Consider the following 25,608-nt stretch of genomic DNA (forward strand, 5'->3'; position numbering starts at 1 on the left):
CAGAGGTACACAGTGGCTTTGTTTTCACACCGCATTAGGGGTATTAACCTATAACGGCACATGCAAGCCCATTTCAATGTCCTAGTCTCTCCTGTCCAGAATCTGTTTACTAATACATATGTCCCTAAAGCACACTCATGGACATGTTGGATATGGCCATTAGAGCTTCTTAAAATGCCAAAACAGATATATTTTTCTAAATATGTTGATCCTCACCTTAAGAATAATTTGGATAATTTCTAATGCGTAATGTATGATACATAGCTCACTACACAGAAAATGTGCAGAATCCCATCCCAAATAATGATGTCACCAAGGCGTGATACCTGTCCCATTGTAGAGAATGGATTCATAAGATTTAGGTTGCAGTTCAGATGAAACTGCAAGGCGCTAAACATTCAGATATTGTATTATAAACATGGCTTCAGAATTGTAGATGAAACAAAAGATTTGTTGCCTTTACCCAGTATAATTTGATTTATTGACACCTCCCTTCAAATGGGCTTTTTTCAGATACGGAAAAAAGATTCGGTTTTGACACATGAAATGCAGATCATACCACACACTCCGAGGGCAAGATGGAACATACAAAATTAAGATTTTTTTGAGAAAGCTTCCCTCTAACTCGTCAGAAGGCTCATACAAAATTTCTTCTGACTCGATGATGGCTGTGACATTGAATTGCTTGGAAGTCAAACAAGGAAAAGCAGTCAGAAAAGGAGTATACAGCGCTGTGAACATTTTATCTGGGTTCATTGTGACTGTGAAGAGTCATGTGGATCAGAACTGTGTGCATAAGAAGCTATTTTCCTGTCTATCTCAGAGCATGCATTGCTGGTATCACTATCACTGAGTACGCCACATATCGCTGGCACACTTGTAGCACGGCTTTCGGGCTGTCAGTGGAAAGCAGAGGAGAGACAGGGCACCTGTGACGACATGCAGGACAAACCTGCGCCTCCCTTATGACCGAGACGCGTACCGAACACTATCGCACTGATAAGCCGACAGGCCCGGATATCTGAGACGATAGTACCCCCCCCTCCACACACACACACACCTGCACAATGACCCCGCAACGGCATCTTGTAAATATTCCACCATGATAAACAGATAAGGCGCTCATAAAGAGGAATTCATCCTCGATACATAATCCAGGGCAGATTCACAGCCTCATTTGACAGGCGTCTCGCTGTGACACCGCGCCCGGGTTCAGACGCCGTCGCCGCAGGCAGAAAGGAACTGTACACTCTCTGATGAGAGCAATGATAGAGCTGACATCTCTCCCTCCCTCCCTCCCTCCCTCTCTCACTCTCTCTCGTTCTTCCCCACACGCATTCCTGGTCTGCATTCTACCACGTTGTGCCAGCATTACAATTTTCAATTCTGTCTAAACGGATGTACTGAAATAGTTAAATTGGACTTTTTCAGAGTGAAGACTCATGCATACTGAGAGGATGTGTAATGTTAAAAAATGATAGAAAAATAAACATAGTGGCATACATTAATATACAACAATGAAGGAAGTGACCATCAGACTGAAGCTCAGAAAGCTTACATCAGCTTTACATCAGAATCTATCAGAATTTAAACCAACTTCAAGTATTTTTCATAGAGACCAATGTTCAGAATAAAATATTTCTCCATAGAACAGACATTCAAAGACATTCGGTTTTGAATATAAGAGTAATACATCAGCATTAATTAATGTTTTAATTACAAGGTTATTGAAAAAGTAAGATCCAGTCTGCTAATTAGAGGAATGTGAGACATACAGTACCAGTTTCCAAAAAGTATTAAATTAACTTGACCAAAGAAGTTACAATATTTTTGTTAATTCTAATTAATTTTCACAATATTTACGTTCCCCAAATTCTATTCATTAAATCCACCAGGAAAGTATTTGGCTTCAGCACCTGTTCTTAGACAGTTCAAAAAAAAATTCTAATATTGAAAACAAAGCTTGAGGATGATTCAATATTTCCACCACTGGCAACTATCATTACTCTCATAGGGAAAATTAGTTGGTCTTGAGGCTAATTTCCATTTCCTATGAATATGAATTTTAATGCCTTCTTCCAACCTAGAGTACACATGGTTTTGTACACCTAACGTTTAACCTCAATCATAAACACAGGGAAACGACAAATTAGACTAAATTTGTTCCTATATGATCCTATAATTGATCGTCATCCTGTCAAAGTATGTGAGTATATAAATATGATATCATGATAATGGATTCATGACAACATTTGACCCAATGGACCATCCAAACTTGAAAATTATTTCCATTCCAATACATTAGATACAGTGTGTGTGTGCATGTCTGTCACATGCAGGTAATTAGGCATAAACTGCTTGTCAAATGGACAAGCCTCTTACTGACACATGTGGAATATGGAGTACAGCCTAGACAGCCAGAGCAGCAGTTCAAAATTAATATTTTACATCCAAGTGGAATTACAATTTTACAGTCATGGTTTCACCTGGTCTGGCCTAGCAGTGTACACTGTGACATGCATATGATTCTACAGACTAATAAGACTAATTTTGATGAATGACAATGAAGACACAACTGTTCATAATGCCTGTGCTTTATTGCTTTATAAAAGAACTGTAATCACTTGGTCATAATTGGAATTGACCGAATTACCCGGTAATTATATAGCAGAGTAAAGATAAGTGCTGTCATTGTCATTTTTAATTAGAATTGACCCTGGGTCTGATGAGGAATATAGCACATTGATTCTCACCCAGACTCAACCTTTGCTGTCGCTGACATTTCCTATCATTGCCTCTGCTGACTAATGGTGAGACCCAGTCCTTGTCTGCCTTTGCTTCCAGCTCAGGTTTTATGCAGTCAGCAAGGCCTTCTTGTCTTCTGGTAGAGAGGGGAGTGTGGGGGTTTGGGGACGAGCATGACAGGAGACAGCGGGATTTTTACATTTAGCTGAGACTGACTGGATTGGACATGGCCTGGTCCTTACCACCACCCCTCCCACCTCCCATATATTTTTGAATGTTAAAATGTATCGCCATGGTTTAATTCCTGAATCCTTCTTTCAGTAAATCTAATTTCTGATGCTGATGGCGCGTAATTCAATGGTGTAGCTTTCTGAAGAAGTGAACACAAACCACTTATTAATCTCAGCTTGTATATGTATTTGATATTTTTTTCTACAGGATAGCATCTGTCTCCAATACAGCACTGATTACTTTCTTTTATATTACCCAAACTCAAATTGAACACGATCTACCGTGGTACAACATGATCCTCTGTTTTGTTAGATTTTTAAGAATCGCGCTCTGCATCTCTAATCCACATCCTTTTAAAAAATTTGCAGTGAATGTGCTTCACTGTACACAAAAGGTAGCTTGTCCCAGACGTCCCCAGCGCTTTGTGTTAAGATGTGCTTTCTATTATGCGCTCTTAATGGACTTGCCTTTCAATTTCAGCTGAAATCCCCCGGCTCTCTGCAGCGCATGGGGCATTCCTCTGTGTGTGCCTTTAATCATATGGAGTACATTTCTCCCAACTCCAATACAATAGCGTTCTTTATGGCATCCGGTTACTATTTTGGTCTCTCCAGCTTCAGCTCTACAGTAAATATGTTCTCTCTATAATGAAAACATGCATGTAAAAAGAAGCACAGTTGCACCGCCGGTTAAATCCGTGGCGTCAAAGTGGAGGGGCTTTCGCACAACAGGCTTCTATGAACCTGCCGTATGAAGCTTTATCCTCCCTTTGCACCGGGTCAACATAAAAGCTGAAAGAGAATAAAACATTCGAAAATCAGCTTACTGGTTGACTGGATGACATTTATCTCGTTCGGTTGTGACTGCGTGAACAAAGTGCTATCAAACTACTGTAGCTAGCATGAATAGAAAAATGAAATGCTTTTGCAAGAAGAAAGCCTGGTATCCACATGAGGGATATTAGAATGACAATGGAAAATTAATTCATTTTGGAGGAAATAAATGTACATGGTTTACCTAAATGACTGTGAGAATACTATTCATTTCCTCTGTAACTATTAGTGTCGTGGCCCAGAAGCATTCCTTTTGAGTTGTGCGATACAAGGAGGGTATCACGAAAAAGAATATGTACAATTAAAGAAGGTCTAAAGAAGGTAGACTAGTATTCTATACCACGCACCTACTAAACCGCACTACATGACAAATAATGGCAGAAAATTAGAGAGGATAACATGGAACTGAGAAGAAGAGGCCATGCAGACATAAGGCCTGCATGTGTATTGCTGATATTTATTCACTGTATAACAGATGTGCTCACTTTGTCATATTTCATATATCAATCATTTAAACAGCAGCTTTTAGCTAAATGTTACCTTAAAAGGTTTTGTCTACAAGGCACTAATGTGAAACTTTCAGTCGCTCAAATGGCAAACTCCACTGTTAAATGTGTTTCTGGGATTCAGATTTAATATCATCTGACATACCCCCAGCACACTACAAAGTGCTTCTGCTCCTCTTTCTCATCCATCATTTGCAAGTTCAATACACATTTTAATTTGTGTTTTTCCACAACAGCAGCATTACAAATGAAAAAGACTATCTTTATTATGCACATTCTAACAAACTGCACTGGATATAAAATAATCATATCAGGGCTGACCTCCTCCACAAACAATGGCCGCCGTGAGCTGCAATTAGAAGTAAATAATTCTGAATTGTCCGTTTCGTTTTAATGCTCAGCGCATGTATTCCAATTCCGCCTTTCAACCTACGACTCCCTCCTCGAAAATAAACCACATAATCTCAGATTTTTTTGAAAACAAAGCAGTAGGATTTCTCAGCTAACGTCGTGCTAAAGGAGATGAGTTTACATCTTGTGCACAGGCCTTTACATAATTTATATCCCTCTCCTACCCATAAAATGGATTTCTTAGAAGGCATTAACGGGAATGTCTGGCATTTTATCTCTCCCTGTTGGTCATCAGCCAGTGTGTGTGGTGCTGCAATCTGTGGCAACAGAGAGGTGAGATTTTTTTATCAAAATGAACAACAGATTGGGGACCACAGATCTCCACTTCAACACTGAACCAGCCAATAATTTTATATTTTTGGGGGCAATGTATGACAGGCAATGTATTAACATGAATGTTTTACATTTAAACTAACATAGTTCTAGGCAGGTGTCAAGCTTGTCTCTATTCAGAATTTAAATGATATCCAAATGTAAAAATTTGCATATTTGAATATCCGTTTGAGGGTTTTCTCCACACTGGGAGTTTTTTCTACCTTATGTACTACCTATTGGGGAGTTCAGGCCTGGTGTTTTCTCAGTGTGCTATTTTTGTTCTGTTTCTTGCCTTGCAACTCTGTAAAGTGTCTTTGTGACCGTTCTCTGAAAAAAAGCGTTACACAAATAAAACTGAATTGAATTGAATGTTATTCAAATTGATTGAATTTGAAAACTGAGGAGTTGCAGGCACAGAAATTAGGTTACTTGCAGTCTTGAATTTTTATTGTAATGAATGAGCACTTTCCTAGTACTGCCCATGATTTTTTCAGCTGATGATTATGGTACATTATAAGTTCTGGGGATATAAAAGGAGCCATTTGTTGACCGAAATGCTTTGGATTTTTTTCACATACGGAATTGGAAGACTGGAGCAATCCTCCCTGCTCATTGCTGCTGAGGCTAAATTATGTTAGATTCGTCTAAAAAGCAGCTGGAGTCCATTCCTGGATCAATCAGCCAGGAAGCAGCCAAGCGTGCGAGATGTGCTAGGTGCACCTTGTTCTTTTCTGAAGATGCAGGGGATTATTCTCTTTGGTGCTCAGAAAGGTTTTCAATTCGTATCAAAGCCTGCGTGTAGCCCTCACTTTGCTGCCTTTCTCCTTGGACTTGGAATGGAATGGAATAGCCTGGATTTCTCAAAAAAGCATAATTTGTGTCGTTTGAGAAATGTTGTCCTGCAGTAAAAGCAGCCGTATACTGTAGGACTTCACAGCCTGGCTATTACAGGAAGCCAGATAATGGCGACACAGTCAGAATGTCAGAATGCCAGGGGCAGTCCATTCCTTCATATTACAAAGCTTCTTCACACAGCTTAATGGATAGACCCTAAGCAATACTACGCAGAGGAACAGAGGCTAAATTAATCTTCCTATGAGAAGCTGGGCCAGTCAGAAGCATTGCTGATCCCTGTGTGCCTTGAGGCCAGAGTACAAAGGAGATGAGGGAGCATAGCGGCTAAGTGGCATATTTGGCATCACAAAACAAAGAACGAAAGTAAAAATGCTGGCCTTTTGAAATAATGTAAAGCTCTCAGAGGTACAAAGCTTATGGAACTATAAAGCTCTGATCGTTACACTAAAGAGAGCGAGTCAAAACACTTTCAGCTTTCTAACTCTGATAGGTTTTGGGGGCACTCTCCCTTGTCTTTCTACCATCTCAAATCAATGGGTATATATTAAGTGCTCATCCTAGCATGGCCAGCATATTGAGCGGCATGGACCACAGGCACAGTGTGCATTGATGAGAAAGCGAGAATGTGTCACAGAAGTGCAGAACTTGCAAAAGGCTCTTCTGTGAACCTGTAATGCAGCCACACAGGGGCCCTGGAAAAAAAATGAGGATGGTACCTGAGGGCAGCTTTGTACTTTCATCTTCCTGGCATCCCCTGTTAAAAAGGGAAATGTCAGAGGAAACACATTTCACTCTCGTACTCATGCTTTCTTTCTAAGACAGTGTTTTGACAAGCAGAACCAAGCTTCTGGGTGTGCCCTATCATTTTATGAATACAGTATCCATGTTTTTCAGAATGGTTTAGTACTGCAGCAGTGAGGCTGTCACACAGAAGTGCTGCCTTGGCCACCTCTTTGCCTACAATGTAGTCATGCTTAACACTCGTGAAATAAATTGTAAAAATATCTCATTGGTTTATGGCTTTATACACAGATGAGCTGTGAACTGAAGTGATGTGGCAGCTTGGACCTAAAATACCTTGTGGAAGCTCAGAGCAAAAGGAAAGATTAGGCCTGGTAACCAGGGGCATTTTAAGGTTTACATGACACTGCACTATTTTTTAAACATGGAGACTAAGGGGTGACTGGTTATACTTTTGTTTTTCTAGGTCATCTATTCACAGACAGGGAAACTTGTAGAGCTCTTGACAACCAATTCTGCATGACAACCAACTTCAGCATTAACACATTAGCTCAGCTATAGTGAAGGATTCGTTTTAGACACAGCTGCTAAGGTAGTGAGTCACCACTCAGAAGGTGGAGCAGAGGAAAATTAATTTACAGTCGCCAATGAATTCAAAGGTGGACTACCATAATATTTTTTTTTTTTTTTAAACAAGCTCATTGATGCTTTCACTGGAACAGTTCAATTCCAATCATTTTTCACCACAGGAAAAATGCTGATCTAAAAACAAAACATTCAATTCTTTAACTTCCTTGGGTTGAGACTTTACACTATTTTGCCAAAATGTGGACAACTTGCTCACGCAATCCAAGTGAAAACATCTGTAAACAGTCAGAGGCCTATCAGTTTGCAAAATACTTGAAATATCAAAGTCCTTCTCTCTTTCTTCTGTGGGATTCCAAAGTGTTGATTTCTTGCCTCTGCATCTCTCTAAACTCCAGTTTGATTCATATTTTCCAGAGGAGCCCCCCAGGGTTTGGTAATGCTGAATTCAGGCAAGTATGGAGGAACATCTGCCTACAGCTGAAGTACCATGTGTTTCCAGCTTGTGCATGTGCCTGCATTCCAGCCAGCCCCCCTGATATAAAAAATCTATCTGTGACCTTCTCCAAAACAAGAGGCTACTTATCCATCCTACATCTGTCCCTAGTTACAGAAAAATCCTGTCAAATCTTAACAACTACAAGAAATCTTTGTGGCTTGTATTATTGGCTAAATTTCCTGGATGAATAAATATATAAAAGTATATGTACAATATATAAAGCCATTGTGATTTGTGTGCAATTACCATTTTCCTAATTAAATCAGCACAAGCCTCTATGAAATTAACCAGTGACAAAAAATCTGAGTTAATTTAGTTGCGCTGTGTTTAAAGGGATTATCCATAAGTCTCCCTGTCACTTCTTATAGCTACTTTGGTTCAGGCAGATAATGTCCCCTTCAGAGTCATGTCTTAATATTTACACATCACACTGTGGAAGATAAAATACTGTGTTTTCTTCATTTTCTGACCACACACACACACACACACACACACACACACACACGTACATTTACTAAGGGCTTCAAAGTATTTCTCACCCTTTCCTTATAAGCTAAAATACTAACATATTAGAAAGTCTATATATTACTGTGGCTAAACACATAAAAAAACAGTTTTTAGCTCTAAAGCTGTACTCGGTCGTTACACTTGGCTGTTGCTTATCGCATGTGACTCAAGAAAAACTGATGTGCAGACTGCTTCTAGAACCACTTGAAAAGAACTGTGACTTAACGCTGACTTAACCCAGTGTTCCGTGCATCACTGTACAGAATATAAGAGGATGTCAGCCACTGTTTACATAATACTTACATAATATTACTTATCCTTAATGTGGATAAAGGCAGTGACTGGATGAGCGTTCTAACCAAGTGGAGCTCAGATGTATGGAGTTAAATCCGCTTATGTCTCCAGAATTTCAGTATGATGTACTGCACTGTAAGAGCCACAACTTTATTGAGGAGAATGTTCAGTTGCACAAGAAAATGTAAAACTGATCTTTCCCTATAGCCTTTCACTGTGCCCTCTGCGGACCCGGGCCCCTAGTCACACATGTAAGTTTAGATGGTATGTTTAATTTTGGATAGATTTCCCACCAACAGGCCACTCATCTCCCTGTACACCCCATGTCTTGAAGCTCAGCTAGTCATAAAGCAGACAATGGCCAAGAGCAGCACATAATTCCTCTTCTGTTTGAATGTATACGAGCCCAGAGAAAACGGGGGAGGAAAAACTCTGGGATCAAATTTCTTGTGCCCTAACTCAGAAACACCTGACCTATTCATAGAATACCCAAGCAGAGTCCAGGTTGAAGGAAGGCTGAGGATGGAAATGGTCTATTATAATGGTAAAACAATGATTTTCCTGTTTTCCTCTGCGGAAGTTACACCGTGGACATGAGAATAATCAAAGTAGTAATTACCACCATCTGCCTTGGGTGGTCTTTTAGTCAACTTACAAAAGGAGGGCCCCTCTTTGATGTCCTCTATATGAGATATCTCTCGCATTGGTTTCATAAAAACTAGGTGGCAATGGAAAGCATGCCCATAAAATTGTTTGTCTAGTCATCTGTATATCCAATTATTATTTTCAGGTGCTTTTTTGATGATTAGACTGTAATTAAACTGTAATTCAATAAAAAATGTATCTAGCCAGTAATAAGTTATTCCTTGTATTTTTCCTTCCTCCTCCTTGATTATAGTTCTTCTATGGTCCACCTAATTTGAAATATCTTTATACTGCAAAATAATCACTACTAGCAGTACAGTGGTACCGTAGGACAACGTACTAACGTTAGATATTTGTAGATCAGAACACCAATTCAGGAAGTATGTTATTTCAAATTAACTGATTACTGTCTTTTGTAGATGATCTTTTAAAATTTTAAAGATATTTCCACCTCTTAATTGTGTTGGGAATAAAGTACAATCCCTACAAAATGAAATATGCAAAGGCTGAGCTTTCAGCTCAGATAAACTAGAGTGATTGTGGTACATCAACGCATACTCAAAAGCACATTCTAAACTTTTTATACAGCTGAAAATGTCAGCACTTTGTGCTCAATGAACATTGAAAATTAAAGATAATTAATTAGAGTTGAAATTAAATATCACTTATTCACCAATTAAATCCTTCTTGATGAAGTGTGACATGCATTAAAAAAAGCAAAAAATAAAGACAGTACGAATACTTTTCCAGTTGTTACTGCAAAAGTTCTGTTTGGACCGTTCATGCAGTTTCCCCTGTTAGTCACATACATAACACCCCAATTCCAGATTTAACAGTCCATTATTTAAAAAAAAAACAGGTACTACTGTTGCTCCTGCCATGCCACTGCATTTTGATTACCACCATTGTACCAGCACCTTCATTTCCCCCTCAGGCAAGAGTACAAAGTTTTCTGTCTGAAATTCTGAAGATGAATCTGTGACGAGCGCAGCTCACGAATGCTATGCACTTATTTGGTCTGCTGTATACATGTAATTAAAGATGCTCACCAAATTCTTTCATGTCTGGATTGTCTGAACCAAAATTTATTGCAGAAACAATTAAAATAATTATGCTACTACAGTCTTACTTATCTTTGTATGGGATGCAAGATTCAACTTGCAAGTGTAAAACTGTTGTGCCCATTTCCTTCTTGCTTAATTGCAAAAGCAGCACACCATAATCCCTAGCATGAAATCCACCGGGTTAATGGGAAGTTAATTTGCTCACAAACCACAAAATGCATTAAGCATGCTTTACAGTCATACGCAAAGACCATATTTCAACACTGCTGTCTACACGTGTCCCAATGCTGTTGGTGATACACATTTTCTATAAACTGCTAAAGCGTAATGCACACTGTACACTTGATTTAAATATAACAATGTAAAAAAGCCATTACAGTGGTTGATTTTCCCAGTTGCACTGATTTTGTAAAATAAATGGTACCCCAGTCTTGGCTGATCTGAGGAAGTGGAATCTTAGAGCCTCAGGACAGCATCATGTTCTAGAGGGAATTGATATTTAAAGCCTCCCCAGTAGACATGGCAGCTGATATGCAGGTACTGTACAGTGGTATACCCATACTCTAAAAATACAGCGAGAGGGAAACTTGAGGAAGATGCATGTGACGGGCATGACAGCAATACAAAAAGAGACTTCTGGCCAACTCCCAGTATAGTCCTCTGTAGCCATGAGAGATGACGAACTACCACAGAATTCAAACAAGTCGCACACTGTTACAGGACAGATAGGAATAGTAAATAGCATTCACAAATCTATTTCATTTGAGACTAAATGTATTTGCACAGATATTTTAATAACATTAGGTTTGACTACACACATCAGAATTCAAACGATGAGATTCCATGACAGCTGGAACGAACTGGGAGTGTAATGACTGCTGCAATCATCACAAAGCCTGTAGGGATATCTGCATGTATGTAAGCTATTCTATATTAAAATGAACCAAGGAAAGTTGGTTAACTCTCACATAATCTGTTTGGGTATACTGTTTAAAAATAGCTGAGTTTTAGTTTTTTGTATCTTTCAGGCTATAGAGCAGGGCTACAGAATGTGCAAGTTAACAATAGATCTCAATATTGAAATAATGAAATATCTGACAGAAAACTGAAGACTGAGCAGCCTTACTAGTTTCTAGGTACTGTATTTGGTAAGAATGAACAGGGTAGAAAAAGAGGTCTTGGCTATATTCAGCTGTCGACTACATACACAGTGTGAGAGTGAAGACACAAAAGGGTGAATCTCTAGTGTGCCATTCATAGCAATCGTCATTGATTATTTATTCAAATGCAATTATAGATGCATATACAGTTAATCTATGACTACAACTAACAGCCACTTAAACATAAAAATATAATATGATGAAAATTACCAGAGTAATTACAGGAGTGTCTGTGAAGCCATCAGTAGGCCATAGAGAATCAAGGAAAATATAATAAAGCAACAGGAAACGTTCTGGATACACTATGGAAACTACCGCTACAACTGACCTCGTTAAACATTTATAAGAACTGTCTGAGACGCTTTATTGGAGAAGAAAGTTTGTAAGAAAACAGAGAATAAACTACACCCTTGGCAGTTACAAGGCTTGAAGTGTTCACATTTTCCAATTTTGTGTAGAAACTCATTAAGCTGAAAAGCCATAAAAGCAAAGGCTATGAAAAAACATGAAAAAAAATCTACTCTTTTCTCTGGTGAATGAATTTATGACATACTCGTTCGCATGTTGCTAGAAGAAAACTATTGCTTTCTTTCTTTTGCAGAAGTAAGAATAGAACAGCAGGCATGGAAAAGGGAGTGGTGTGTGACAGAGGGATGATTAGAAACACAGATGGCGACTCCTCTTGGAAAAAAGAGCATTCTGCAGACGTGACCACTTTGCTTATGACACTATAAAGAGGCAGCTTTATAGATGCTGCCAATCAGTGCAAAACCCTTTGTGTGGCAGGCTGAGAACCACACTAAACAAGTCAAAACACCACCAACCCAACAAAAGCAAAAACCCTTAGAAGAGGAGTGATGAGCCTTGAAGAGCCAAGCACTATTTCTTATTGTTCTGTAAAATAATATTGCGTTATATCATAACTTTTTTAATTGTGTGGTTTTGTAATATAAGAGAGGCATATTTACTAGATGCTGATGCAGGCAGTATAATGGGAAGCCTGCTTTTTTTTAAACTTCTGCAACAACACACTAATGAGAACAAAAGTGCATTGTGACTAAGACACCACCTGACCTGTTCTGCTACGCTGTACTCTGCACTGAGCTGCAGACAAACTGTGCCACAGTTATTGTGATACTGATCTTTGAAATACACTTACTAAAAATCAAATTTTTGTCAAATATTTTAACATCAAATTTTTTAGTAATTTGTATAATTATAGCTGTATAATTATAACTTGTTTATGACTTTGTGACCATGATCTTTGGCACTGTGACCTAGACGATAACAGGGTGTAGAGAGTTGCATTAAAGTCAAGTTGCATTAAAGCTATGCATAATGAGTGAGTTTGGTTTTTCTGAAATCTATCAATCTTCATGATTTTCATCTTTGGCTTTGTAATCTGAAAATAATAAGGAATATTGAGGATAACATATTTCAAGATTAATCTAAATCCAAGTCTTTTTGGCAAAGTTAGATGCTGTAAATTAAAACTTGTGGCCTTATCTTGTGACCTTGCCAGTATTTTTATATAAAAAAACAACAAAAAAAAAAAAAACAGAAACGAGCAGTGTCAAAAACGTAATGACTTCAAAATGGTAAAGGTATTTCTTGCATGTCTATCAGATTAATCAGTCCTGTTGGCCTAATTGGTCCTGTGTTACTAAAACATTTTTAAATGTCCTAAATGATGAAGTTGGAAACAAATTTAGGAGGTGGCGGAAAAACCAAATATTATTAGAGAATTAGAAATACAAACTCTCTTCCATTGTCAGTTTTCCCGATACAAACAAAATTACAAGACAAAACATCATTTTGTAAGTGGATCCACTTATGTTAAAGAAACACATATGGACATGAACACAGACCATTAAAGTCACAAAGTGTTGCAAGATGTCACATTTGTCTTGGCTCGCTTCATAGAGTGGCCAACATGCCTGCCACCAGCACACTCTCAGATCTCCAGCGAAGACCTGAAAACCCATCCAGGCCAAGACTGCACAAGAGACACTGAAACAGAACAATGTGCAGAAAGATCATGTGCTCACCTGCAGATGCAGCAGCCTGTGGACATTTATTAACCAAATAAGCCTACCGACCTGATGGTGGATGGGAATGACCTGGTCCTGGTATCTCAATGACTGCACACTACTCACCTCCATAAAACAGAGGCTACACGCAAGCCTTGTCTTAGATCACTATACTCATTCTAGCCAGGCCGAGACTAGTCACACCATGCCAAGACAGTGAGAGCAAATGATCAAAAAGCATTGTGTCCCATCAAACATGTTTAAATACATCCTGAATGTCACAATTATTATCAATAGTTCACTGTCACACATTGTATTTGCTTTCAATAACAGTTCTTGTTCTTGCTGCTTTCAAGAGACTTCCCCATAAGACTGCAGCTACAGTAACACAGGTACACACAGCAATGGGAGGCTTACATTCATCCCAATGTCCATCAACTGTCATATTTCACTCCCCACAAATGTATTGTGATTGAGCAATACCAAGAGGCCTGGACAGCTTGTTTTGACTCGGTATTGTACTGTATTTCAGAATGGGACCATTTAACAATCCACTGGAAAAAGTTTCTCAGGTTTGAGAAATGACTGCACCATGCTGGCAGTGATGAGTAAACAAATGGATGTTTACTGCAAGTGATTTGCATGCCATTGTACTGCACCATACAGCCAGTAAACTGATTATCTTCTTTCATCCACCACACATAGCCATGGAGTGGGAGCAGGAGTAGTAATCCTTCATTTATTTTAACAAAATGTTCATCCCTCTTCTAGTCTTTGAAATGAACATAAGCCGTTGTTTCAATCCTGTCTTTTTGTCACGCTTAATTCTCACACTAAAACTCAGTGTGGCAATAATAGCAAAAGAGAAGCACCAGAGGGAGGTCACTGCTGACACGCACACACACCCACACAGCCACACACACACACGTCACACAGACAAAAATAAAATCCTACAGACAAGCCGTCCCTAATGCAATCTCACTACTGACACTACTGACACAGATTACTCACGTCTTCTAAACCAGAGCCTTTGTAATATTCAAAATACAACAGGTAAAATGCTGTTACACAAACTTATCTTTATATACATACATTTTTCCATGTTTTTTGTTTACTTTTCCTGGTCTATGGGTAGAACATTGCTTCAAATCATTGACGGTGGGATGTATTTCAGCAGCAAGCAATCATCACTTCCTTTCTTTTTTGTATTGACATGAATCTTCTAGCTGCCTTGTATTTACAAGGACAATTTGTGTAAGCTTGTAGTATTACTTAGTTGCGACCATGTGAACACCAGCTCAAATCCTCCGCTGATCACTTGTATAAGAATACCACATTATAACAAATTACACTATGATCATCATAATTCTGAATGTTACCATTTCATGCAGCGATAACTACTTTCACTATATTGTCCTTAAAAAGGAAATTAAAGAGCAACTGCTGTAGCCTACGTGTACCAAATGATGTTCTTTGTCTGACATATTACTGTAGGTGTCAGCTGTGAGTGGTGTTTGAGAAACACCTTGTGAAACCAAGCATGCATGTTTGCACTTGAACTGGAGTCTCTTTACATAATTTGTTTTGACTACACAACATGTTTCAGACAGTAAGACAGAAAAAAGGGAGTCAGATCAGCTTAAGAGAGAAAAGGCCTTGCTGTGAGTCTTAGAGCAGGGCTGTGTTCATTTAGCTTAGCTGGGGAACAGATGTCCTCATGGCCTTATATGGCACATGAACCATTTTGATTGTTGACAGTGGTTGAGTTTAGGTGATGCATATTTTGTTGCTCCCCTGTTCTTAATGAAGAAAAATGAGACACACCATCTCAAAGAAGGAACAAAAACAAACAGGTCAGATCATTATAAGTAAAAATCACAATCAAGAATTTTCAAAACTACATACACAGCCCTTTTACCTTTTGCTTCCTTATTGGCTAATTATTCCCTGGATAATTTTCTTGGCACTAACTATGGGTCATAAAACAGATATTTTTGTGGCTTGTTCTGTGGGACCCAAGGGTTGAACAGCCAATACATGCCACACATGATTTAAATATGATCAGTTATTGTAATTTTACACATACATTCACCCATTCTCAATATCCTAATTAAATTCTGCTTGATAACGATTCAGTGAAAAATACTACACATCTGATAAATCCCCCTTCTCCCCACATTAAGCTTCATGCCACTAGAGAATCTCATGCATTTGAATCTTGGCAGTGTTTAGAACAGCTATGTCTGGTGTCCAAGGAGAGTGGTTTGAGCATGGGCAGTAAAATGTAGCCTGACAAATCAGTGCCTGATATGCACAGACAGGCTATCGTGAGCAACCCAGTTTCCTGGCAGCAAGTGAGCACGTTGGCCTTCACAGAGGGATGGCTCCAGAAATGTGATGTGACATGAAGAGACAGAAGAGTAAGACTTGTGCAGCAATCACATGGTAAGCTAGTCTAACAACGAGTGTCAAGAGAGGTGCTTTTGTACAGAATTTTCTAATGCTATGGGAAAAATGAAATTATCCGTTATAATTTTTTGGACTTCTTGAAACATTGGTGCTCATCAAGCCATGCAGAGCTGTCTGTATGCCTCTAAAAGCTTGTCTGCATGTACTTCACTCTTGAGGTTCCAGAAGGCCCAACAGCTACAGTATAAACACTATGTGACGGCATGCATGAAGGTTAATTTCAGAAAGGCCACCTCTGAATAAAGTTACTAAAGTTAAAGACATGCCTACTTTACTCTCGGGAGATTTTCAAAATGATCCAAGTGATTTAAAAAAATTCTAAAGCCAGTCTAAAGCCATTCTGAGGTATACACCTTGCTACGCAATATAATGACTAATTATGAGCAACATTTACTGTCTCTTCAGTAATCACCATATTTCTCAACAACCACTCCCATTCAGACCAAGAATCCCACAAGGGTCAGTCATTTAAAGAGGAAAAGGCTGTTATATATTTACAGCAATTATATGTGTAAAAAAGAAGTAGTATTTTTTTCACAAATATAAAACTGAATTTCTGTTTTCAGGTTTTCCATAAAAGTTTTTTCTGCAGATGCACAATGCTGCCACATTGGTTGGGAAGCACTGACATATTATTGGATGCCTTCCTGCAAAATAGGGAAAGAGAGTCATAGAGTCATATCTAACAATCTTAAATTTTGCATTGCTCGGATGTGCTTACCGTTAGTGAAGTAAAATTTGAAAAATAACCTCTGCACACTTAAAGAGTGAGAAAAGTGGGACAGGTGCCTTAAATGGGTTGGGCTGCCCATTTCTCACACACTAAGAGTTCTGCAACATCATAGTGTAGATCTGCACACTTAAAATCTTTGTTTCATGAAAGAAGTGTATTTTACTAATCAAACACTAGGTTTCCGATTAAAATGAATTTATGTTGGACTTAAAAAGTCAAATGTTACCTGTCGGCTAAAAACAATGGTCTGTCTATGTGTAAAAAGGTCATAATTCAAAATGAACAGATTCATCAGAGTATTTTTTTAAGTTAATCAATACCACTTACAAAGAAATTTCTTCAAAATAAATTTTACCACTATCCAACCTCTAGGGCTTCTACCGTTTATCCTTTAGCTCCAGTTTTCTTCCAATCCTATCGATGGATATTGCCATTGAGTAAAACAGAAGCTGAACGAGGAAAATATCAAGAGGCCTAAATATGACCTCTGCCTCTAATATCTTCTAAACCCATATCCCTTTGTTCCTTGTTTTCTTTTGGGGCAGAAGTACTTGTCAGCAGCAAAAGTGGGTCCAAAACCACACAGAGACTAGAAAATTACTGCAGCTGTTAAAATTCCAGCATATTATATATCTTAATTTGATTAAAGTGCTTAAAATAAGGACATCCACCAAACAGCTGAAACGTTGACCGAACCAAAATATGCAGCCTAACTCGTACCACACCAACAGGAAGGCACTACTCAAACCTGGAGGGCTGGACCCTCTCTGTAATTAGTCTTAGTGACACAGGCCTTGGAGACACTGCACATTACTGTGCAGCAGAGTACAGTAACTGTTTTCACTGCTGCGGCAGTTTTGCTTCACTGAGATGTAAACCTTCAGCATAAATCTTAAGTTACTTCAGAGCTGAGATTGAAGAGGTCACATTTTCCATCTCAGGAGCCCAAAGTTAATTCATGAGCTGAACAATGTAACGGCCATAGCAGCATGCGAGTACTATTTATAATTAGTGTACTGCGCTTGCAAATAAAATTGATGGAAGCCACTCCAATTTCATATTCATATTTCCATAAATGTTCTCATTAAATATTTTAGCTTTGACTCAAAGTTCTCCAATCCAAATAAACTAAGCATACATATGGAAATCTAAAAGTCATGGACATTAGTTCTACATTAAGCAGAAATAATGTTCTCACTTGTGAATATCGAATAATAAAAAAAAAAACAAAAGGGAGAGATGGAGGAGTGTAAATGTGGTTAATTCGATGTGTTCTGCTGAGATTATCTTTTTTTCTAGAAAGTGCATGTACAATTCTGTGTCCCTGGCCTTAAACGAGATTGTTCTTGAACAAAAGCAGTTCCTTTTCAGCTAATTTAATTCACCCTCAAAGTGCACATTCCTTTTTCATGCCTATTTGTAACTTATTCTCTTACATACTGTCTTGTGGATTTGTTTTTACTTTGATTCAGCCTCTTGTGTTTTAGTCATTGTGCTTGACAGTATCCATTTTCCTAATGGATTTGGTAAGACACTGTGGTTTCTGTTTATTTTAATAATCTTTTTGGTGTTTTTCCATAAACTACCATTAGGGTTTTTTGGCCAATACTTATATCATAGGAACAAACAATTGGCTAATTAATCAAACAACAGAATGCATACACAAGATTTTTGTTTCTTCCATTTTCATTGTTTCTGTTAGTGGTTATGATGCCAGCTTTCTCCCTGTTAATATAGAGTCTGCTGGCCACGAGCAGTGGGTCTGTAGCTACGAATATATGCCAAAGGTCTATTTGTGTACTTCTGTGAAATGTTTGCACAGTGTGTTGTTTGGAAGAGAGCAGAGCAAATATGAGAGGAAATGAATGGCAGGATCTTCCTCTGTATTCAGGAATGTGAACGCTACATTATTGAATTATATTATGCATGAAACAAGAGCTTATTGAATAATCAAGGCAGACTTTGTGTTATTAATCAGCACAATTACCACAACATGATGCTATTTAAATAATTATCGGATAACATTTCTGTCTCTGAGGATGTATGACTGGAAAGCACTTATCCAGGCATGTGGCCATGCCCAAATACAGACGCCTACCACAGTGCATTCCCTTGTCTCAACATACATCTCAAAATTCATCAATTGACAGTCACACACCAACTTCACTAACTTAAAAAGCATTGTGTCTTTCATTGGGTAAATCATCAATATTCCCCCTTTTTTGCAGTGGTAAATATATAGTGAGCTCCTTAATGGTTGGGACAAAGAAATTTGTTTTCTTGATCTGGCTCTGCATTCCACAATTTTATATCTGTAATCAAACAATTTGCATGTGGTTAAAGTAAAAATTCTTTGCTTTTAATAATCGATATTTTCATACTTTTGGTATCACCATGTAGAAATGACAGCACTTTTTATATAGTCCCACCATTTAAAGGCACCATAATGTTTAGGACAATTGCTTCACAGGTGATTCTGATTAGTCAGGAGTGTCAGACAGGCCTGGCAAAGCATCACCAGATTAGATACTCAGCACCTGGCTATGTGTGTGGGTAAATAGACTTCAAGCTGTCATTGCATGCAAAGCATATGCGACACAGTATTTAGCATGACTACTGTACTTTCACTTACATAACATTGGTGGTGGTGGTGATGGGGGAAGGTGCATAACCACATAAGTGATCTACTACATTATCAAATGCCCGCGTTTAAATGTTAATGTCAAATGGTAATGTCAGACTGGTAGCCTGGCGAAGTGCCAACATTTACTTGAGTACAGTAATAGTATGTCCTTACTTGTGCTGTTCACACAAGGTCTGACTAGGCTACTGCACCTCCACTGCCTTATGTGATTTTTAGTTACCGCCAAACAAGGATTAATGAAAATGTCTAATTACAGAATCCCAGTGTGCCTGATTTACAAACACTAATTCACTTCTTATTCTATAACCGGCAACAATCTGTTACTGATTCACTGCTTTTCACTTAAGCTAGTTTTGAAACATTGGCACTGATGAGTTAAACAAATTTGTAATTTTTTATTATTTGGTTTATTGTTGCTCAAAGTTCATTTATGGAAATTTTCATACTGAAAAATAATTAGCTATTTCATACTGTAAACAGTGAAATTAAACATTTTGGTCATGAACAATCCTTTTCAAAATGGTTCATTGAATGAATTCATTTTTGCATATTCATATTTTGAAACTGGGTCAACTGCTGTGCTCATTTTCATTTTTACCTTCCATGTGTCCGTTACCCCTGTGGTCCCACTGAGGCCGTTTAAACACACACACACACACACACACGCGCTTGCACGCACAAATGAAAAATATGTTTTTATACTATAGGTTTATGTCTTACATATAGGCATGGATATACTCGTGTGTTTGAGCTCAGGCTAAGAAATATACTTCACAAAATTGCGTGGAAAAGAGATGCAACAAGGAAATGAATCACACAAGCCGACACTCATCATGCAACCATGTTTCACAACGTTGGCCAATACCGTACGTTCCAGGAAGCTAGGCTAAACCTGAACTTGAATTTGTTGTTGCAATCACAAGGACTTTAGTGCATTAAGGGGGATTTTGAGTCTGTACCCAGTACTCTGTAGTAACAGATAGCTGTGAGGCCAAAAGCAGGGTTGAAGATTCTTAAAATAGCCACTGTGCCATAAAATGTCTTATAAATGCTGATATTGTGCATATCTGACAGGCATTCCCGGTGAATGGTAGCATTCCGTCTATCTGTAATCTGCAGTGGATTGTTAAAATGATGAATCATACTGGGATCAGGTCCAAGGTAGATCAGCAAAAGCATATTAAAATGTATTTTGCTTACCCTTTTGGCTCACAGTAGGGATCATGTCAGCGGTTGTGTTGAGGTTTTAGATGACATTTACAAAGCATGAACTATGAACAAGCGGATGCAATGAGTGCAGGTATTGAGACAGCAACGTGCAGTAAGGCCTCTCCATTTAAAGGGATAAAATAATGTCAAGTCATTGTTTCACATTGCAATGAATACATTTCTACAAATGGGCAGAACTACTTCTGGCAACCACCTGGAGTATGGCAGACACTAATACAGAGCATCAGGCCACGTCATATTTAGCCCAGTCCATGATCAGTGTGGCAGGCCCTCAGCTTGGGATACAGCACGGCCTAGCACTGTGTCTGTAACCTTCACTGGCATCTTAACTGGTAAAGGTCTCCAATAGAGGTTACTTCCTGTACTTCTGCCCAGGGCCGATGAAGAAGCTTTGGCAGCCATTTACATTAATGGTGTCATGTTTCTATGTTTACTGTATTTTCAACTTGGCCCCGCAATCAGATGCCTTACTCTTTGCAAGGCCCTACTCCTGCCCTAAAGTCAAAAACCAAGGCTGTCTGCCAATGGATGCATTGCTTCATTCTGCATGGTGAAATAATCTAATACTTTAGTAAAACAATCCCTCTGCGTTGCCAAGACTCTTTCTCTCTCCAACACAAAAGGTTTGTCCACACCCAGTGTTCTATGCCCCTTTGTTATCCTTCAATCACACCCCCAGAAAGGCTTTTCAGGGAGTAAGGAGAGCACACAATCCAAACTGTTAGTTCCTTGATCTCACAGAAGAAAGCTGTGTGATCAATACGACACAAAACTCCTGAATTTAGACCAGCAGGGATTCTGTTGAATCAGCAGGTGCTGATTACCCAGGATTTCAGATATTTCTGCATTTTGTTCAGAAATACATCTGTAACATACATGTGAATAATTTGAGCCAATGCTACCCATTTCATGCCGGTATCCTTTCTCCATTGGGACATCCTATTTTTAATAAATTTTTTGCATTTAAAACGCTCAATGATATCTTCAGGCTTGTAACATTTCAGCAACTGACCTATAGCCCTGAGTGCAGCATAATACTAAGGGAGCTGCGCTCGCAAGTCAACAAAACCTGAATTGCTTACAGTAAAATCCCGCTGTATATAGATTATATGTAAAAAGAATGTAAACTCTTTGAGTCACTCTGAATAAGTGTCTACCTGAAATGTCAAAACAAATAAAACAACACTTTTGTAAGAGCACATCCCTTTAGAGCTGCATAATATGGCATGTTTGACTTTTTTTTCTCCTGGAATGACAGACCAAGCCATAATCATTCCACCTATAATAGAATATGTGCTAAGACCATCCAGCCATTTCACCAGTGCCCTCATGCACTATAACCTACAGGTTTTAATTCCAAGAAAAGACTGCAGAAACTGTGTTTTGACATCACTTGATGTTGACAATGGTTGGTCAGTATGGCTTCAATTTCTGTGAATTCATTTGAAACATTTTCCTGTTCAACGGCACCTTACCACACATGGTGCCTAGGGAACCAAATGTATTATCTGTCTTCAAATTTTAGAACATAACAATTGTGCTACAATGAAAAACCAATGTAGGACAAAATCTTAATCAAAATCACATTACGGTGACACAGGAATACAAAATTACAAGCTCACTTGGGTGCCAGTTTAAATCCTGAAAGTAAAAAAATATGCTTCAAATTATTCCTCAAATTATTAATGTGAATATACTGTACAGTATTTTAGGCAGCCAATTAATACCTGAGGGAAACTATGTATTCACCTTGCATTCTGATTAACTACATAGTTTTGCAGATGTCCATGAACTTTGCAATGAATAGTGTATCATGTAAATTACTGCAACTAATTTTTGCTATGTTGCTGAAACCAGAAAATGCCAACTCAGGGTTTTTGCAAAACTTATGCACTGCAGAACGTATGAAGGCAGCTTTGCCACATAATATCAAGAACCACCTTTGCCCCATTACTTCTGATTATTGATATGGATGTGCGGTGTCTGAGAAGAAATATGATGACACACAGATTGTGAATCAAAGCAATGACTGCATATTTGCTCAACAAAATCACTCTTAATCCACAATGTTAGGGCTCTGACACAATCTCACACTCTTGTCATGTTGACACAAAAGCATTCTCAAGCTCAACTGTACTATGTGGTCAGTCATTATTTTCCCTAAATTGCACTTTCCAAAATATTTAAATTTCCCTGTGTCTAACAATCATATCAGGTTCTTACTCACTGTGGTCATTAAAGATACCACAGCATTCTTGAAAGAGTAAGGGGGTACCCTTGTGACAAAATTCCCAGAGTGACTCTCTCAATCTCATTATCCTCCCCCAACCTAATTGCCAAAATCAATCACTTCCTCTCCTCCTCTGAAGTGTGATTAGCATTCTGACACACAGATAGATGCTACACATCGGTGGTGGATAACGTGAGTTATCGCCATTCACGGTAATGCACCTTGAGATTGAAGACACACCTGAAAGTACATGCATGCAGCATGAAACGCAAAATTATCAACATTATTGCAGTTTATATGTGTATAATTATGTAAAGCTCTTCCCATGATCATCTTTCTCCCCACTGCATAAACAGTGAATACCTATGAACATCTCCTGTATCATTCTCAAAGATTATCCTTTTTAAATGGATGGCCTGAATGCCATATCAAAATGGATTTGCAATTCCTTGGTATCTAACATGTGCGCTTGGTATTCATTCATAAGGCTGGCCGTCTAGGGAGGGGGGACAGAGCATGAAATCCACAGACGCCCAGATGAGAATAATTTGAACTATGCCGCATTTTCTATGGACACATTGCCATAATTCATAATGAATTCTGCAGTTAAGGCTTTGGCCTGGATGTAACTCTTTAATAACAAATGTGGTGCATAAAAAAACACATATTTCATTTGTTGCTTTTCTTTTAGCAGTGCATGTGCTTTGTGGGAAAATGTGAGCAGCTGTCAAGAAAATTTCTATCACGTCTGAAAGTGAGGAATTTAAGATACAGTACTTGGTATACAGAAGACTGGCACAGCATCAAGACAATAGAAGAAGTGGAAAATTACAGAGGCACAGAATGCAGTGACTTATAAAATGAAAGCCTGTTCTCTTAAAGGGAATCAACAACATATTATGGCAGCGATGGCAGACATGGTAACTGCGGACTGGTGCCCTGAGAACCATACAGCTGAGGTTACCAGGGTTACCAAGTTAAATGCAATACTGAGAATCTAAAAGTGTCAAAATATTTATCTGAACACTTTGTATTAACTGCTTTATTATTATTATTATTATTATTATTATTATTATTATTATTATTGTTGCTGTTGTTGTTGCTGCCAAAGTTTCATCAGCTGATTTGGCAGTGCGTGAATGATGACACAACTTAATTCTGTTCAAAAGGGTGGTCAGAAAACCTCTTGCTTTCCTTAATAAGCAGTGCGACTTACTTCATGGGTTTAAACAGCGCCTGTCCATAGTTCTGGAACGTCATTATGAGCTTCAGTTGAGTCCCACCAGACTTCATGGCTGTTATGAAAGAGGAAACACAAAAGAGGTGATATTCAAGTGGTGTGACCTCCCAACAAGTTCTCCAGTCTTCTGATGTGCACACATCCTAATGCAAATAGCATACTCTCCATGTCGGGTAATGTTGGGCCAGTTGCAACATGGAACAAGTTACATTATGTACATTATGAATCTAACCAATCTCTTGCACAGCTGAATCTATTCAGAAAGTCCGTTTTGTGTTTTGGGTTCAGGCTTGTTTTTATTTGCCAAATTTTCTTTTGTATTTCTGTCTTTGTGACAGTATCTCTACAAAAAGTGCTATACAAATGAAGTTTAATTGAAATTGATTTTTTTTCTTTAAAAGAATTTCTTTATAAAACACTTTGTTTGCCTCAAATGAAAAATGCCAGTGATTCTTATAATATTGGTTTTAGTGAATGTGGGCTATACTGAAAAGTGCACCACATTAACTGGTTTTCTTGGGTACATAAATTGTGAAATGAAACTGCTGTTATGAGACAGTATTTATTTATTAATTATAATCATTCCTTTATTCATAAGTTACTGGTCATTCAGGAGACCAATGGTTAAAAAGCAGTGCAGTTCAGAAAAAAGTACGAAGTATTATAAGCATTAATTATATGGCTTTTTTGTTGTTGTTTGCCACTCCATATATATATATATATTATACATTATATATAATATATATACATATTTGTTATATACAGGAAAGGTCACCACACATCCCAGCATTGCAAGACTATGATAGCTTGTCATTTGTACAGCTCATATAGAAAAAGAGCAGAAATTTTTCAAGGTACAGCAGGCAATATCCTTAACACTGTAATGTATAATTTCATTTTTAATTAATTTCACATTATTTTGCTATTAATCCTTCATTTCAGCTATAATTGCACATAATTTCATATACGCATATTGAACATGATCTAATCCTTCTGAGCAATGGCTTTAAATGACAAAACTTCCACCTGCTATGCTAATTCAGTTAAAAGCAGAGGTTATACGACTACGTACTCTGAGTGCCTGATTATGTCAGACTGCGGTTGTTTGATTAAGAAGAGGTGTGGGGGTGAAGGACAGAAGTACGGTCAGTCAGCACTCGCTGTTCTTTTTTCTTGGTAAAGTCAGATAAGGCATACATAGTGCCAGTAATAGGGCAGCAAAATCATGAAAATTAGACTGCTTCAACTTCTACATTTTCAGAACCTGCAAGGGCTAAATGAAATATGCAAATGATACATTTCAGTCTACAATAAAAGGATTATAATATGAATTAAAATACTGCATCGTAAAATTGGAGAATACATGTAGCAGACATTACCATAACATTCAAACTCTAAGCTTTGTTTTATCCATTCTCAGACAACGCCTGTGAAAATGTTTATATTCGCCTCGGCCACCGCGGGCCTTCGTCACACCTGACAGCCGAAATGTTGTCTGTTTTTATGTCTTAAACACTTTCTAAAATAGAGGCACAGCTGGAGCAGTGTTGCAGGTCCTACTTTCTCTATTCACATTGGTTTCTGAGCCAGCATCAAAGACAGGATGTGCACATAACTATTTTCGATTTTATAAGCACGCAA

The 25,608-nt window shown here is 38.2% G+C and overlaps 1 protein-coding gene across 1 annotated transcript in view; it reads right to left on the minus strand.

Annotated features, from left to right (window-relative positions):
• The window catches only part of fam20cb (FAM20C golgi associated secretory pathway kinase b), a 50,401-nt gene that overhangs the window by 19,975 nt on the left and 4,818 nt on the right, over positions 1–25,608 (minus strand). Inside the window, exon 3 of the mRNA XM_064322896.1 lies at positions 23,944–24,022. Coding sequence (XP_064178966.1) covers positions 23,944–24,022 — 79 coding nt within the window. The remainder of the gene's footprint in view (positions 1–23,943; positions 24,023–25,608) is intronic.

Source organism: Anguilla rostrata, chromosome 2, assembly GCF_018555375.3.
Source record: "Anguilla rostrata isolate EN2019 chromosome 2, ASM1855537v3, whole genome shotgun sequence".
NCBI lineage: Eukaryota > Metazoa > Chordata > Actinopteri > Anguilliformes > Anguillidae > Anguilla > Anguilla rostrata.